This window comes from Cynoglossus semilaevis, chromosome 9 (genome assembly GCF_000523025.1).
Source record: "Cynoglossus semilaevis isolate Cse_v1.0 chromosome 9, Cse_v1.0, whole genome shotgun sequence".
NCBI classification, from domain to species: Eukaryota; Metazoa; Chordata; class Actinopteri; order Pleuronectiformes; family Cynoglossidae; genus Cynoglossus; species Cynoglossus semilaevis.
The window spans coordinates 1,865,095-1,879,969 of record NC_024315.1 but is presented as its reverse complement, the minus strand read 5'-3'; the positions used below and the strand labels follow the sequence as shown (position 1 = coordinate 1,879,969).

The 14,875-nt window shown below is 43.5% G+C and overlaps 3 protein-coding genes and 1 pseudogene across 6 annotated transcripts; 3 read left to right on the top strand and 1 right to left on the bottom strand.

Annotated features, from left to right (window-relative positions):
- Positions 1 to 129: 129 nt before the first annotated feature.
- LOC103383297 (serum response factor-like) lies at positions 130 to 5,009 on the top strand. Of its 2 annotated transcripts, XM_008316360.3 has the most exons (8): positions 133 to 866; positions 1,357 to 1,626; positions 1,700 to 1,877; positions 1,972 to 2,106; positions 2,711 to 2,815; positions 2,985 to 3,164; positions 3,264 to 3,343; positions 3,419 to 5,009. In XM_008316360.3, the coding sequence occupies exons 1-8, from the start codon at positions 474 to 476 to the stop codon at positions 3,503 to 3,505; spliced, it is 1,428 nt and encodes a 475-aa protein (XP_008314582.1). In that variant the 5' UTR covers positions 133 to 473; the 3' UTR covers positions 3,506 to 5,009. The 2 variants fall into 2 exon arrangements, with proteins under 2 accessions (XP_024914258.1, XP_008314582.1); XM_025058490.1 differs by lacking the exon at positions 1,972 to 2,106 and having other exon boundaries at positions 130 to 866.
- Positions 5,010 to 5,453: 444 nt separating this feature from the next.
- On the top strand, positions 5,454 to 9,061 carry eif4a3 (eukaryotic translation initiation factor 4A3). Of its 2 annotated transcripts, none has more exons than XM_025058491.1 (12): positions 5,454 to 5,744; positions 6,342 to 6,414; positions 6,541 to 6,607; positions 6,699 to 6,761; positions 6,844 to 6,976; positions 7,279 to 7,359; positions 7,462 to 7,603; positions 7,795 to 7,933; positions 8,014 to 8,129; positions 8,285 to 8,392; positions 8,574 to 8,759; positions 8,815 to 9,061. In XM_025058491.1, exons 1-11 carry the CDS (start codon positions 5,591 to 5,593, stop codon positions 8,719 to 8,721), a joined length of 1,224 nt encoding a protein of 407 aa, XP_024914259.1. In that variant the 5' UTR covers positions 5,454 to 5,590; the 3' UTR covers positions 8,722 to 8,759; positions 8,815 to 9,061. The 2 variants fall into 2 exon arrangements, with proteins under 2 accessions (XP_024914259.1, XP_008314579.1); XM_008316357.2 differs by having other exon boundaries at positions 5,456 to 5,744; positions 8,574 to 8,701; positions 8,872 to 9,061.
- Positions 9,039 to 11,657, bottom strand: soul4 (heme-binding protein soul4). 2 transcript variants are annotated; one of them, XM_025058492.1, is made up of 7 exons: positions 11,380 to 11,657; positions 11,113 to 11,242; positions 10,728 to 10,890; positions 10,474 to 10,559; positions 10,259 to 10,400; positions 9,881 to 10,064; positions 9,039 to 9,774 (listed from the first exon to the last, which is right to left on the bottom strand). In XM_025058492.1, the coding sequence occupies exons 3-7, from the start codon at positions 10,882 to 10,884 to the stop codon at positions 9,600 to 9,602; spliced, it is 744 nt and encodes a 247-aa protein (XP_024914260.1). In that variant the 5' UTR covers positions 10,885 to 10,890; positions 11,113 to 11,242; positions 11,380 to 11,657; the 3' UTR covers positions 9,039 to 9,599. The 2 variants fall into 2 exon arrangements, with proteins under 2 accessions (XP_024914260.1, XP_008314580.1); XM_008316358.3 differs by lacking the exon at positions 11,113 to 11,242.
- Positions 11,658 to 12,498: 841 nt separating this feature from the next.
- Positions 12,499 to 14,875, top strand: part of LOC103383319 (wiskott-Aldrich syndrome protein family member 3-like) — an 8,759-nt pseudogene continuing 6,382 nt past the window's right edge.

Genomic DNA, 14,875 nt, shown 5'->3' with positions numbered 1-14,875 from the left:
ATATGGAGGAACGTAGTCCGGCAAAACATGTTAAAAGCTGTATCACTGCGCGCTGAACTGACATTAGTGTACAGTGTGTATGGAACTATATTCTGCCGCAGACGGACACTGCTAGGCGTTCTTCGGTATAGTGATGGCGGGGGCTGGGCCTTAGTGACTCCATTAGAAAACATAACTTTTTTTAACTCGAGTGAGTTTTATGATAACACGGGTTGAAGTGGTTTACGTCAACATGGGTATGTTTGTGTCGTGGTGTCGTGCGGCACTCTGGCCTAATTTCACTTTAATTTCCTTATTTTTGCTGATGGACGTGGAGCTTTGCTAAACTATATAGCTAGCGTTGCGGTTAGCTCCCTCAGCCGGGGCTGAGATCCCCGAGCTCCGCTGGAGTGTTCGTGTTTACACCGCTGCCTCTGTAGAAGGTGAAGGAGGGGGATTGCAGGCGAAAATAGTAGGGACGACGCGCCACAATAATGGGCACCAGAACTGGATCCGGGCGTGCGGGTAACGGAGCTGGGGTGAACAATCTGTCTGTGGAAACACCGGGACCTGGACAGGGAGCCCGGTTTGAAGAGACTGAGATTCTCTACAGTTCCGATCAGGACTCGGAATCCGGAGACGAAGAGGGTTCAGGAGGAGAGAGGAGAGGAGTAAAGCGAGAGAGGAGCGATCGAGAGGTCCGGCACCCCTCAGCTTCCTCATCCGTGGGTCAGGGCGGGGGTCGTGTGGGGGTCGGTGCCGGTGTGCCAGGAGCCAAACCCGGGAAGAAAACCAGAGGAAGAGTAAAGATAAAAATGGAGTTCATCGACAACAAGTTGAGGAGGTACACAACGTTTAGCAAGAGGAAGACTGGCATTATGAAGAAGGTAGGTAGTCAGAGGTCACAGGCAAAAGTTTTGCGCATGTCAAGGCTGCTTTTAGGAAATCATCAGCGTTGAATACAGTTCTATGCATTGTTTCATATACATCTATTCTCATAACTTGCCTCAAACATTTTTTATTTATGTATTTTGAAGACAATCTACTGTCGATTTCAATTATTTACTAATGTTATAATCTGGTGTGATAATAATAGTAAATAAAGGATCTAATGTGTATGTTAAATAAGTTAAAGTTCTGCCCAGGTGGTCAATAAAAACTAGGGCTTCAGTATGAATATAATCTAAATAAAGTTTTGTATGTTCTCTCTGTAACTACAATACATTTTCATATATGTATGTATTTATATATATGATATATTGATTTAAGAACCACATTTCACATTTTCATATATGTATGTATTTATATGATATATTGATTTAAGAAGCACATTTTCCCAGTCATTTATTGTTATGTTGACCTTTCTTTTTTCTGCAGGCCTATGAGTTGTCAACACTGACTGGTACTCAAGTGTTGCTGCTGGTGGCCAGTGAAACTGGTCATGTATACACATTTGCCACCAGAAAGCTTCAGCCAATGATCACGTCAGAGACAGGAAAAGCCCTCATTCAGACCTGCCTCAACTCACCAGACTCACCCCCACGCTCTGACCCTTCCACTGACCAGAGGATGAGCGCCACTGGTTTCGAGGAAACTGATCTTACCTACCAGGTGACTGAGGGTGATGGCTGTGCTGAGGTCACCAAGGTAACGTAGTGTTGTTGTTAAGGGTCTGAGATCAGAGCGGCTCCAGTGTTTCAGTTTCTGATTCCCTCTGCAGGATGTGGCCAAACAGACTCAGACCATCTCCTCCACCTCTTCTTCATCCTTGTCCACTGTCTCCATGCCGGTTCAGACCAGCAACCCCACATGGCAGCAGTCCTCGTCTTCAACCAATGGAACTGTGCTGAAGACATCAGCTGGTGTGGTTCTTCCAGCAGGCTTTACCTTCATGCCAGGTATTTGGGCATGCCCCCCCCCCCCGCATCCTGTATCTGTAGTTTTTTTCTTATTCACACTAACCTCACGGCGTCCTGGCCCCGCCCCCTTTAGGTACATCACTGCCACCTGGCACACACACCATCCCTCTCAGCCAGCTTCAGGCGCAGCCTCTGACCACTACGCTGCAGTCTGCGTCTACACAGCCCACCACACTGCTCCGCCTTCCCGCCACCGTGTCACTGGCAGGTCAGCATGCTGCCCCATTCACCACACCTGAATCACTTTTGTGTTTAGTAAAGAATAGGGTTGGAAACTGAATAAGAATAAAAGCAGAAAATTGTACATAAAAATGTACAACCCTCAATTTAATCAGTTTAATCATAAAAATGTACAACCCTCAATTTAATTGATCTAGACAGTTTTTGTTCTGTTAAAATGTGCATGATATGGCTTAATAAAAAAGTCTATTACAGCTATAGATACAAAATATAAAAAAATTGCAATATATTAGTTTGGAAACTGGTTTGGGGTTTGTTAAAATGGTGCACAAAAAAATCAAAATCAATAGCTGTACTACTGCAAACCCACACTGATGTGATATAGTACATTATTGTGACTGTAGGTTTTTCCCTGCCTTCTCTGGTCAAGATCTTCAGTCTCTAATAAAGGAGGACTTCACATGTCATATATCATTGGGTGACCAGTAATAGTTGCTGCTTCTCTGTGAACTTGTCGTCTGTATGAGAGCATTAACACTGTCCCCAAATTGACTGGAAAAACCTAACTGTACTCATCCATCATTTTTGACATGTTAATGTGCTGAGTCAGCCTCTGTGTAACCTTCTGACAGGAGGTGGAGTCTCTCAGCAGCTGCAGACGGTCCAGGTGCAGTCCAGCAGCCTCGCCTCCAGCAACCACAGCAGCTCGGACATCCACATCTCCACGTCCTCCTCAGGTACGAGTAAAACCTAAAAAAAACTAGTTAAAGGTAACTAGAAGTAAGTCTAGAAGTAACTGTCAGATGAGTTAAAATTTAAGCCACATCTCCTCTGTTTATAATTGACTTTTCTTATGGTCCCTCTATTGTCTCCTCTCTCTCTCTGTCTCCTTTTGTCTCTCTACAGCCAGTCTTCCTCCTTCTATGACCTCCCCGACTTCCTCCTCTAATTCAGTGGCAGGTCACATGATGTACCCAGGTGGTCATACCGTGATGTACGCTACGCCCACGTCCTCTATTGGTGACGGCAGCCTCACCGTCCTCAACACTTTTCCAACAACAGGGCATGCCCAGTCACATGACCCTGGTAAGAGGCAGATTGTTAAGATTTTTATTAACATTATGACATCATCTTGTTTTGTTTTTGAACCTGTTTTTGTTTAATTGTCTTTATTAATTCCATCAGGTACTGTCCAGCAGGTCTTTCTCACCTCGTTGCCCCCAGTGGCTACTCAAATTCCGGTGTCGACAGTGCAGCTTCACCAGGTATGACTCAGCACAGAGGTCAAAGGTGAACCCTGTGACAGACATCATGTTGACATTTGTTTGTTTGTTGTCCAGATGGTGATTAGTCAGCCAAGCAGCAGCAGCAACCTGACTGAACTACAGGTCGTCAGTCTGGATGTCCACCAATCAAAAGACGATTGACGTCACCGAACACATCAGTACAAACACGTGATTTGCTCACTCAGCCAGGAAGGTGCAAACAGACTTCCTGTTCACATTTGTTCTCTTCATGCAAAGGAAACCGGAGCAAAGACTCTGCTATGATGCTGTGCAACACACCATGAGTGATGAAACCAAGTGTGTTTACGTGTGATGTGAACGCAACAGAGACATCAACATGTTTCAAATTTTTAAAGTGCCAAATACCAAGACGTTTCTCAATGGATTTATGGTTATTGTGGTGATGATGTCATCACTGACTTCACAAACAACAGCTGGAGTGTAGCTTCAGTATCAGTGAACTCACTGATCTCAGTCAGTTTGCATATCGGGTAATGTTGTGATTATTGATGGTGATCTGCAGCCACTAGGTGGCAGGGTGGTTAATGTTAAGGTGCAAGTCCCAGCAGTAATTGATAATCTTTCTTTCTTTTTCTCCCCTACATTGTCAGTGGGGGAGGGGGGTTTCTACAACCCTGAAAAGGATTAAGTGGTAGAGGATATAAATGAAGGATTATTAGCAGTCTGATCAGGGGCTTTGGTGTTCATTGTAAAGTCCTTGTATCGGCCTTTCTTGCAATCAAGCTGCTTCATGTTCACAATGAAGCACAGTGTTTTGCCCTAAAAAATTAAAGATGGCTGCTTGGTGCATTCCATTTGTACTTTACTGAGTGGGGTTCCCCCATCCTCTACCCAGAAGTAGCAACGGTAACCCTCACTCATGTAATTTCTGCTTGTCAGCCTAGGCACACTCTTCACAATATAGTCATCATTTGTTTAAGAGCTGTATTTTGTACTGTTTTTATAGCACTTTTGTTCTGTCAAAGGTTATTTGACTTCACAATTCTTCTAATTCAAGGAACACAAAGGCTGCAAAAGTGTGGCTAAACACAGAATAAGACAACTATTTATACATACATATTTAAGCATATATATAATAATATGTATGTCCTTACGCTTATGAACACATATTTAGTCACACATATTTATTTGTGGCCACACGGTGGCAGATGTTGGTAGGACACTTGTCTCTACAGCAAGAAGCTCACTGGTGCCATTCCCAGGTGATCTTTCTGTGTAGTGTGCATGTTTCTCCCATGTGTTCTCCACATATTCTCACTTCCTCCCACAGCCCAAACATTGCATAATTGCCTTTGTTCAGCCTTAAGCGGTTGATACCTTTTTATTACTGTTGTGGTAAATAATTATGCATTACAGTTTTTATTGTGTTTTGACTTTACCAATTTGCCTGTATGTCCCAGAATAGGACACTGGTTCCTTCTCCATTTTAAAATTATTTGTTTTAGAGAAGAGCAGTATTTTTGTATAATACAACAAGACAATATACAGTAAGATAAGGTGCAAGTGTCAATCCTGAATTGGATGCACGTATATTAAGGGCTGGATCCAAGTGATTTCTCTGATTAGGATGTGTTTTTTTTTTTGCGGGATTAAATATGAATTATTGATTAAGCATGTTTTTAAATATCTTGCGGGATTAAATATGAATTATTGATTTTTATTGAAGCATGTTTTTAAATATTTTCCCAGCTGTTGTCACGGGTTATGATGCACAAGGGTGCAAAACCAAATTGTAACAATAAAAAAAAGGTTCTTACCTGAAGTGGTTGTGACTTGAGGGACTGGGAGGACTATTTTGACAAAAAGTTCAAATGGATTGCACCGTTAGGATCATTGCAGTTTATATCAAAATGATTATTTTCATGTTGTACTCTATTTTATTTAATGAAAAAACACGTTTTGTAATTAAAGTCTTGTTTTGTTTTTTTCATTAAAATATAAATTAGTCTACAGTTGTATTTTGTGATTTTATTTTTCCATGAAAAAGCCTCGTAACCTTCCAGTGTGGATTTTTCCATGAAAAAGCCTCGTAACCTTCTAGTGTGGAAATGACATCATGTCGCGCGTCGCTGTTACGTCAGCGGAGCGACACATGCTTCGCTCTCTCTCTCGTAGCTGTTAGCCGTTAGCTGCACAGCGTCGACATCTTAAGTGTGTTCCGGAGGCTTTTGTAGTGACTGAGGTGAATTAACTGCTCAGAGGACGATGGCGGCCGCCGTAACACAGGGCAGAAAGAGGCTCCTGAAAGAGGAGGACATGACTAAGGTGGAATTCGAGACCAGCGAGGAGGTGGACGTTACCCCCACCTTCGACACCATGGGCCTGCGGGAGGACTTGCTCCGCGGAATCTATGCCTACGGTACGCCGAGGTGTCTCGCGGCCCTGTGGCGATGGTGTCGCTAGCTTTCTGTACCAAGGCTAAATCAAGTTTATGGATATAAAGTGACGTTTTGTTTACAATATAAATTTCAATTTAGTGAATGGAATCCGTACATCCATTCTCCCCATCTTATTTTAAAAAGTACTCACGTTCCGACTAGCATGTTAGCATAACACGCAGGTCTTCCCGCTAGTAACTCCCTGCGTGTTCATTAACAAGAGAATAGATATTATAGTGCATTATTATTTATATTTTATTACTTACTATATTTTTACTATGCCCTTTCTATATTGGCGTCTTCCAATAGGTGATTTTAATGCACTTGGTGTAGTTTTGCTTCAGTACATTTAACTTGTAACAATGAGGGTTAGTCTCTGATGCAAGAAGACCATTGGCAACTTAATGAGCAATAAAGTTGCTCCATATAAATGTGTGTCTATGTGTGTACTTACTGACTTTGTAATCATAATATCCATATATTTATACTTTATAATGTCTCCAGTTTTTTATCAGATTATATTTTTACCTGTGAGCACAGCTATATAATACTTGACACATTTTCTTTTTTTGTTTCAGGTTTTGAGAAGCCATCCGCCATTCAGCAGAGAGCCATCAAACAGATCATCAAAGGCAGAGACGTTATTGCTCAGTAAGAAAAAAAAAATGAATGAATGAATGCATTCCCAGAAAAGCCAAGCTTTTGCGGCTGTTGCAGTCTGATGACTACAGTTTTCCTCTGGCATATTTAATAGCCACTACTTTCTGGTGTGTTCAGGTCTCAGTCAGGAACAGGAAAGACAGCAACTTTCTGTGTGTCAGTACTGCAATGTCTGGACATTCAGGTCAGTTTGTGTCTGAACTCCTCAGATGGTTTTTGTCATTGTCTGATCATGATCATCGTCATCATCATACTGTGATGTTTCTTCTGCACAGGTCAGGGAGACTCAGGCGCTGATCCTTGCTCCAACCAGGGAGCTCGCAGGACAGATTCAAAAGGTATTGTTTCCTTAACACATGCTTTGTACCAGGTGTGACCATTTTGGTTGTGCTCTGTTCTAATTGCTTTGTGTTTTTTCAGGTCCTTCTTGCTCTGGGGGACTACATGAACGTTCAGTGTCACGCCTGCATTGGTGGGACCAACGTGGGTGAGGACATCAGGAAGTTGGACTACGGACAGCATGTGGTTTCCGGAACACCAGGGCGAGTATTTGGTAAGTGTCTGAGCAGCCAAAGAGAGTTTGTTCAAAGTTTGTTTAATTTGCTTATCACAAGAAAATTGAGTCGTGTTTGTTTGTCCTTAGCACAGGCTAATTTTAATCCCATGAACATTCCATCTGTATTATCACAAGAAAATTGAGTCGTGTTTGTCCTTAGCACAGGCTAACTTTAATCCCATGAACATTCCATCTGTAGGTTTTGTTAGTGTACAGTTGTCGTTCCACTCACTAAAATTACAATGAACAACAGATCTGAACTACGGCTGGGAAACTCACTAACCCGCCATGTCCTACAGATATGATTCGTCGCAGAAGTCTGAGGACGAGAGCCATCAAGATGCTGGTGCTGGACGAAGCAGACGAGATGCTCAACAAAGGTGAGCAGAGTGATCATATCACAGTACAGTTGATCGGAACTGTTTGAAACTGTGAGAAGCTGCTGTGTGTCTGAGTTTTCACCTCTTGATGTTAATGTTTAGGTTTCAAGGAGCAGATCTACGACGTGTACCGTTACCTGCCTCCTGCCACACAGGTGGTTCTGATCAGTGCCACGCTGCCGCATGAGATCTTGGAAATGACCAACAAGTTCATGACTGACCCGATTCGTATCCTGGTGAAACGGTAAGTCCAGCAGAACTTTCTCTATTGAGATCCTATAGATGTACAAAGGGCTGGACTGTAAAAACAATATGTCTCATTAGTATTTTTTTTATTCTATCCTGTCTTTCAATACCTTCCCCTGCCATGTGTGGGTGCCTGTCTCTCATTTTCTCTCCTCTGTGTGTGTGTACCTGTCTGTCTCTTACCCTCAGTGATGAGTTGACTCTGGAGGGAATTAAACAGTTCTTTGTTGCCGTGGAGAGAGAAGAGTGGAAGTTTGACACATTGTGTGACCTTTACGACACACTCACCATCACACAAGCCGTCATCTTCTGTAACACGAAGAGAAAGGTCAGATGTCAACACAGGCACAGATGCTGAACATACTTGATGATGTCAGTGATTAACTATGATGTCTGTGGTGGTGTCAGGTGGACTGGCTGACAGAGAAGATGAGGGAAGCTAACTTCACAGTTTCATCCATGCATGGTGACATGCCTCAGAAGGAGAGAGAATCCATCATGAAGGAGTTCAGATCAGGGGCCAGGTAACAAACACACACGCTTATTACCCAGGTCACATGGTCACTTTAAACCGTGTGATTTGTCTTGTTAAATGTGTTTTTGGTGAGTAACTTCTGAATTTGATTCAGATATCTGAATGGAGAGGTTGAAAGTCTATGTGTATTTGTGTGTTTTAAAGCCGTGTGTTGATCTCCACTGACGTTTGGGCTCGAGGTTTGGACGTTCCTCAGGTGTCTCTGATCATCAACTATGACCTGCCCAACAACAGAGAGCTTTACATCCACAGGTATGAAGGTTTGGTTTGTTGTATGTGAAGTGTACGGCTGTGAAGTAATTCATCAAGATATTTGCCAAACTGTAAACATGATTTTCCATTTGCATGAACTTACCTTTTTATTTTAAGTCAATTTCAATTAAAGCCATCGTTCTAAATTCCCTGATTGACTGAAACGTCCTCTCAATCCTAGGATTGGTCGATCAGGTCGTTATGGTCGTAAAGGTGTGGCCATCAACTTTGTGAAGAATGATGACATCAGGATCCTAAGAGACATCGAGCAGTACTACTCCACCCAGATCGATGAGATGCCCATGAACGGTATGCATTTCTTCTTGTGACTTCATTAACTCATGCAGTGCATGTTGGGATTTCTTCAGTGTTGGGTATTGGTAAAAATTACACTCATGCAGTGCATGTTGGGATTTCTTAAGTGTTGGGTATTGGTAAAAATAAACCCATCAGCTTATATCATGTTTTTGTCTTTGCAGTGGCTGATCTCATTTAATCACACCTAAATGATGTCACAACAAGGCTCCGCCCCTCTGATTATACCTGGATTACGTTGCACCTAATGCCTGTCTTTTTTTTTTATTAGTTTTAGTTTGTTTTTTTAATCCACTGTTAAGATAAAAATGACTTCCAGTCTGTGTTTTTGTAAATAAAGGTTTTGGTTCTATATTTCTGTGAAATTTATTTCTTTCCAAGATGAGAACAACATTCCTGACAAAATGTCTTTATCCAAAATACAATAGACTTCATCTTAAAATAGACAACTCAACACCTCACAATACAAATATGTAATCTTTACGAATATCACATCTAAAGATCTAAACATTTAAGCTTTCCCACAAAACAGCTGGAGAACGGGGAAAAAAATAAGAGGTCGATTGGCTTCTGACATTTAAAACGGTAACGGAAATAAAACCCAACCAGAAGAGGAATATCAATCCTTCTAATGATCTGTACCCTGATCACATGTTCACAGAAAAACCTGAGGTCCAGTCTGTTAGCTTTTAAAGGCTCAGTTCACATAAAATCACATAGTGTTCCTTCAGAAGAGGCAGTTACACAGGAGGCTTTGGTCACAAGGAGGAATGAGGAATTGACTGACAAACTAACCTGTCTGACTGAAAATACAGCAACCAGTGTGAGCACAGTGAAAGACCAAGTAGGTAGTGTAGTGTAGTGTGGAGTGGAGTGGATTCTGGAACACTGTCTACGGCTGACGTCTGATGAACCAGATCTCATTCCTGCGTCGGGGAACGCCAGGATTTTCGTACACAGCGACCAAGTACTCATTTGGGTGAATGTCGCCAACGCTGCCGAGGATTTCCCAGAATTGGCGGATCTGGTTGGAAATTGTCTCCTCTGTGGTCGTTCCCAGGAATGTCCTGTTAGTGAACAAAGAAGACACCGCTAACTGAACACCTTACAGACACTTGAACACAAATGTGCTGTCATGTCTGTCATGTCTGTCTGACTGACTGACTGACTGACCTAGCCACCACCCTGAATGGCTCTCTGTGGACGATAGTGATGTCAGAATCAGAGGGGTGCAGCGTATTGTTCTGAAACTCAGCAGGCAGGAAAAAAGAAGTCTGGACGTCTCGCTGAAACGTGACCCCGTCTTCTTTCAGTTGGACGTTACTCAGGACTGGAACCGTCATCCCCAGATATCGACCTGGATGTGATCCATGCATGGTTATGACACGGAGGAAATCATACTTAATAAAAATACTGAATGTGATCAATATCACCATAGTACAGTCATCATTTTCATCACTGGCTGATAAATGCTGAAGGTGATCAGTCCTAAAAAAACACCTTCTCTAAAGGAAACATGACTTGGTGTAATCCGTGTTCTTACTGCCTTACCTGCAGAGTTCTCTTTACAAATGAAGCGCATCAGTTTCATGAAGCCAATGGAGATGCTCTGCTCATAAAGGTCTTCCCCCTGGGTCACGGAGGCCCAGTAACCTGCCGGATACTCTCGCTCCTCATAGAGCAACTCCCCCATCTACAGGGGAGACATGTGATGTCACACGAGTTCCCTTACTCTACAAGCCCATCACCATCATTATTATTATTACCTTCTCGTGGCGGGAAATTGGTGTAAAAGAGAGCGGCTCCCTCAGCTGTCTGTTGCGGGTCATTTCCTGTATGGGAGCAGTCATTTCTACAACAAAAAAATAAAAAATATATTAAAAGTCTAAACTGAGTCTGAGTTGAGCTTGTAGTTGCATCAAGTCTGCACCAAGTCCAAGTCACTGAGCTCCAGTCCACTGGTTTAGTCCAGCTGAAGATCTTCTGGCCCGATTCTTTGTCCCACTTCTGACATATTCACCTGATGGAACAGACACCTGGTGTGTGCTGGCAACTGCCTGCCAATGAGCCAGCAGCCGCTCACTGTCCTCTTCATCCATTGGCTCAGGGTTGTCCGTGAAGTCATCCAGCTGCTCATCTTCAAGCCCTTCGAGATCATCCAGTGAAATCAGAGCCATGGAGTTCTACAGAAAAAAAAATCTTAATCAGAAAAATCCTGAGCCAATCCAGTCAGGAGGAGTCGTGAAAGGAGGGTTACGTTCGATTTGCTCTTTTACTTTGAAAGGTATATTTCCTGAAATCGGAATTTCTGATGTACAGTATGTCAATAATCAAATAGAATAATTTATGGTAAAAACCTAATCGTTTATTTCAAACATTCAAAACGTTTATTGGTTTATGTTTACTTATAATTCCAACGATTTCGTTCTAGTCTGAACTGGAACTCGAGCAGACTCGTGTTTGATCAGTAAGTAGGTCATCATGTGATCCGACTGAAACTCTGGATCTGGTCGGTCCACATCATCACTAACAAACCTGCACCAGATAAGAATTTAATCAGGATTCTGGAGCACACGGTTTACAACTGGACACGAGCACGGAGCTAACCACCCAGACCGGGTCTGGAACTAAGCGGAACCATATGCTGTTCCGTCTGGTTCCGTGGGTCTTACCTGTTCTTGGAGCCTCTGCAGAATCAACACTGCGTCTGTTCTTGTAATCGCGCGATAACTTATCGACAGCTTGAAGTATTTGTGTTGACTTCTGTGTTGTTGTTGTTTTTTTCCCCCTACTTCCGTTTGTCTACTTCCTTTAAAGTGTCGTCATTTAGTTGCCGGAGTTTGACGAGTGAAGCCGAGCAATTCCGATTACAGAGCGGAGCTGGCGCCCCCTCCTCCTAAAACCTGCTTCTCCATCTCCGGCGTGAGGTGTGAGAAAGAGCCGCCGCGAGAAAACGGAAGCCGAACGTCCACAGGTGGGTCTCACCCTGTACTTATCGATCACCATCGGTTCGTTATCGACATTTAAACGCTGTGATCAATCTGCCGCGTTTATGACGTCATCGTTTGACAGCAGCACAAGCGATTAATACTAATTGGTCAAGTGACCGATTAATCAAATCGATATGTTGTCGACATGTTGTGTGTGTGTGTGTGTGTGTCTGTGTGTGCGATGTTGTGTTTGCGTGTTTTCTGTCTGTGTGTGTGTGTGTGTGTGTGTGTGTGTGTGTGTGTGTGGTGCTTGTGTATTCTGGTGAGATCATCTGACGGCAGGAAATTCCTTCTGATTCTTTATATTCCTCTCTGTTCTTAACCCTGTCCTCGTTTTCTTGGGTTTCTTCTATATTTTTATTTCATCTTAAGACAGAGCGCAGTGTGTGTGCGTTTATACTTGGCCCTAAATCTGATTCTGAATCGGATCCTGAAATAGTTATGATAAAAAAAAAAATCTTAGTTCAATTTGAATCACCACATCACCCAGAAAGACTAATCCTGTTCCAGGTTCATCAATCTCATGACTCAAATATAACAGTGACATTGACGTCACTGTTATTATTGGATAACACTTAGGTTGTTGTAATCTTATTACATGTATCTTTTTCCACAGGTTGCAGGTGAATTCAGCTGACTGATTCACAGTGACCTCACTCCAGGTGTCTCAATGTGACTCTCCTCGTCTGCACCTGGAGTGGTGGTGTCTCAGCAGCGACCTCAGGTGGTTTAAGGTCATAGCACTTTTCTCCACGTCTCGAGGTCCTCACTTGGGACACTGCTGGCTGCAGGTGACAACAGCTGGTCTACACCTGGAGTGGTGGTGTCTCAGCAGCGACCTCAGGTGGTTTAAGGTCATAGCACTTATCCAGGAAGACACTGCCGGCTTCAGGTGACAACAGGTAAATCTTTTTTTTTTTTTTTGTCACCTGTAGACACCATTGACTTCCGGTGTCTACAGGTGACGTCAGGTGAATCCCTGTTACTGCAGGTATTTCCAGGCGATTCTGGGCGGTTCCATCTGAACCATGCCGCTTGTGAAGCGCATCATCGAGCCCAGGTATCTGTGTCGGGGGAAACTACCTGATGGTGTCGCCAGTGAGCTGGAGTGTGTAACCAACAGCACCCTAGCGGCCGTCATCAAACAGCTGGGAGGCCTCAGTGAGTGGCGGTGGACGCGGTGAGACGCTCGTCCTTGATGCTACTGTTGATGACACGCTTGTGTCCCCTGCAGGTCGGTATGCAGAAGACATCTTTAGTGAGCTTTTCACGGAGGCAAACAGCTTCTACCTGAGGATGAGCCACCTTCAGGAGAGGGTGGAGCTTCTAGCTGTGAAGGTCACTCAGCTGGACTCTACAGTGGAGGAGGGTGGGTCACATTGGACACCCGTCTGGGCTGGTGATTAGGTCTAACAGCAGGTAAAAAACAAAAAAACAAAACAAAATCACGTCTGTTGTGTAGTTTCTCTGCAGGACATCAACATGAGGAAGGCCTTCAGGAGCAGTACTGTCCAAGACCAGCAGGTGGTGTCACGCAGATCCATCCTCAACCCAGTGTTGGAGATGTACCAGCGATGTGACAAACCTCCACCTCTAAACATCCTGACACCCTACAGGTCAGACTAAAGGGTCAGATCGGCCTTTGGTATTACACCCTGTATTCTGATATTGTACATCGGGCGCCCCCTGCTGGTTCAATTAGCCTTAGACAAAATGGCTGGCTCTTGATAAGAAGAGGTGGTGACTTGAGTCATTATTCTGTCATTAGCTTGCGGTGGTGGCTAAAATCTGTTTTGTTTCTGTGTTTGTGTAGAGATGATAAAAGGGATGCCCTTAAGTTCTTCACTGACTCGTCGTATTTCTTCGACCTGTGGAAGGAAAAGATGCTTCAAGCCACAGAGAATAAACGCAAAGAGAAAAGACGACACAAGGTGAAAACAGCTGTCAGTAGTTTCTTGATTTGTTGATTGATTTGTTGATTGATTTGTTGATTGATTGGTTCACTGATGGATTGACTGACTGACTGTGTGCAGGAGCAGAAACATGTGGAGGAGTCTTCAGGGCGTGAAGTGAAAAAGGTTTCTGTTCTATATATATTCTATATATATTCTTGAATCTGAATTCTACTCATAATTCTGATTAATGTTGTTATAAAACATATGTATTTAAAAGGGGCCAACAATAATGGACATATGGAACAGATTTATTTTTAAAACATGTCTTATGTGGCTCATGGCCTGGATTACAATCCTTTAATAAAGGCCTGGACTGGAAGTGGAATAGTTTCATATTAGGCCTTGATTTGGAGAAGAACTGTACAAAAGATTGGAACTGGAGCCAGAACTTGGTCCACAACTATATCAGAATTTGTTTTAAATATGATTTAAATTTGATTCAGATTTCTGTCTCATGTTTAGGGCATTTTTTAAAATATTTTTTTTGTTCAAAGGTTCGTAAAGCTCGAAACAGACGGCAGGAGTGGAACCTGATGGCATATGACAAGGAGCTGCGTCCAGACGCCCGAGTCACTCCCTCTCCGAACCACATGTCCGAAGGCTCTGAGTCACCTGACAGGTAACGTCACATGACCAGGTGCTGGGTTAGCTATCAAGTCTGACTTCAGTAAAGATTAGATGCTAAATTTGCAGAGTCACATGTGATCTGATACTATTAACCCCGCCCACAAGGTCAAGGTCAAGTGATGAGCCTTGCATGACTGCCAGCCCCCGCCTTCCTAAAGCCCAGGGTCATGAGGTGAAGGACCATGTGACCGCTGTGATGACCAGCAGCGGGCAGACGCAGTCTTTGGACAGAGGTCTTCGCCCCAATGTCGCCACAACCTCAAGTGGACGCCAACACTCTTTGAGCCGCAGCAATCAGGCTCGCACACCTGCTGTTTCGACCAATCAGAGTGCAGGCCGGGCCACTGCTGCTAAAGAAGCCAAGTATGTAAAAACTAGGGATGACCGATGTGACCGATATGCTGATATTGTCCAAACACTTCATTTACGATTCTGATATATACACACTGAGTTCTTTACCTTTGATCTTAGTGACCTTCACGTACCTCCTGCACCTCCTCCTCCTCCGCCCCCTCTACTGCCCTCAGTGGGAACAATGGGAATTTCCAACAGTTCCATCCACGCTGCTGCCGGGGCAACACCTGTACAACACGCAG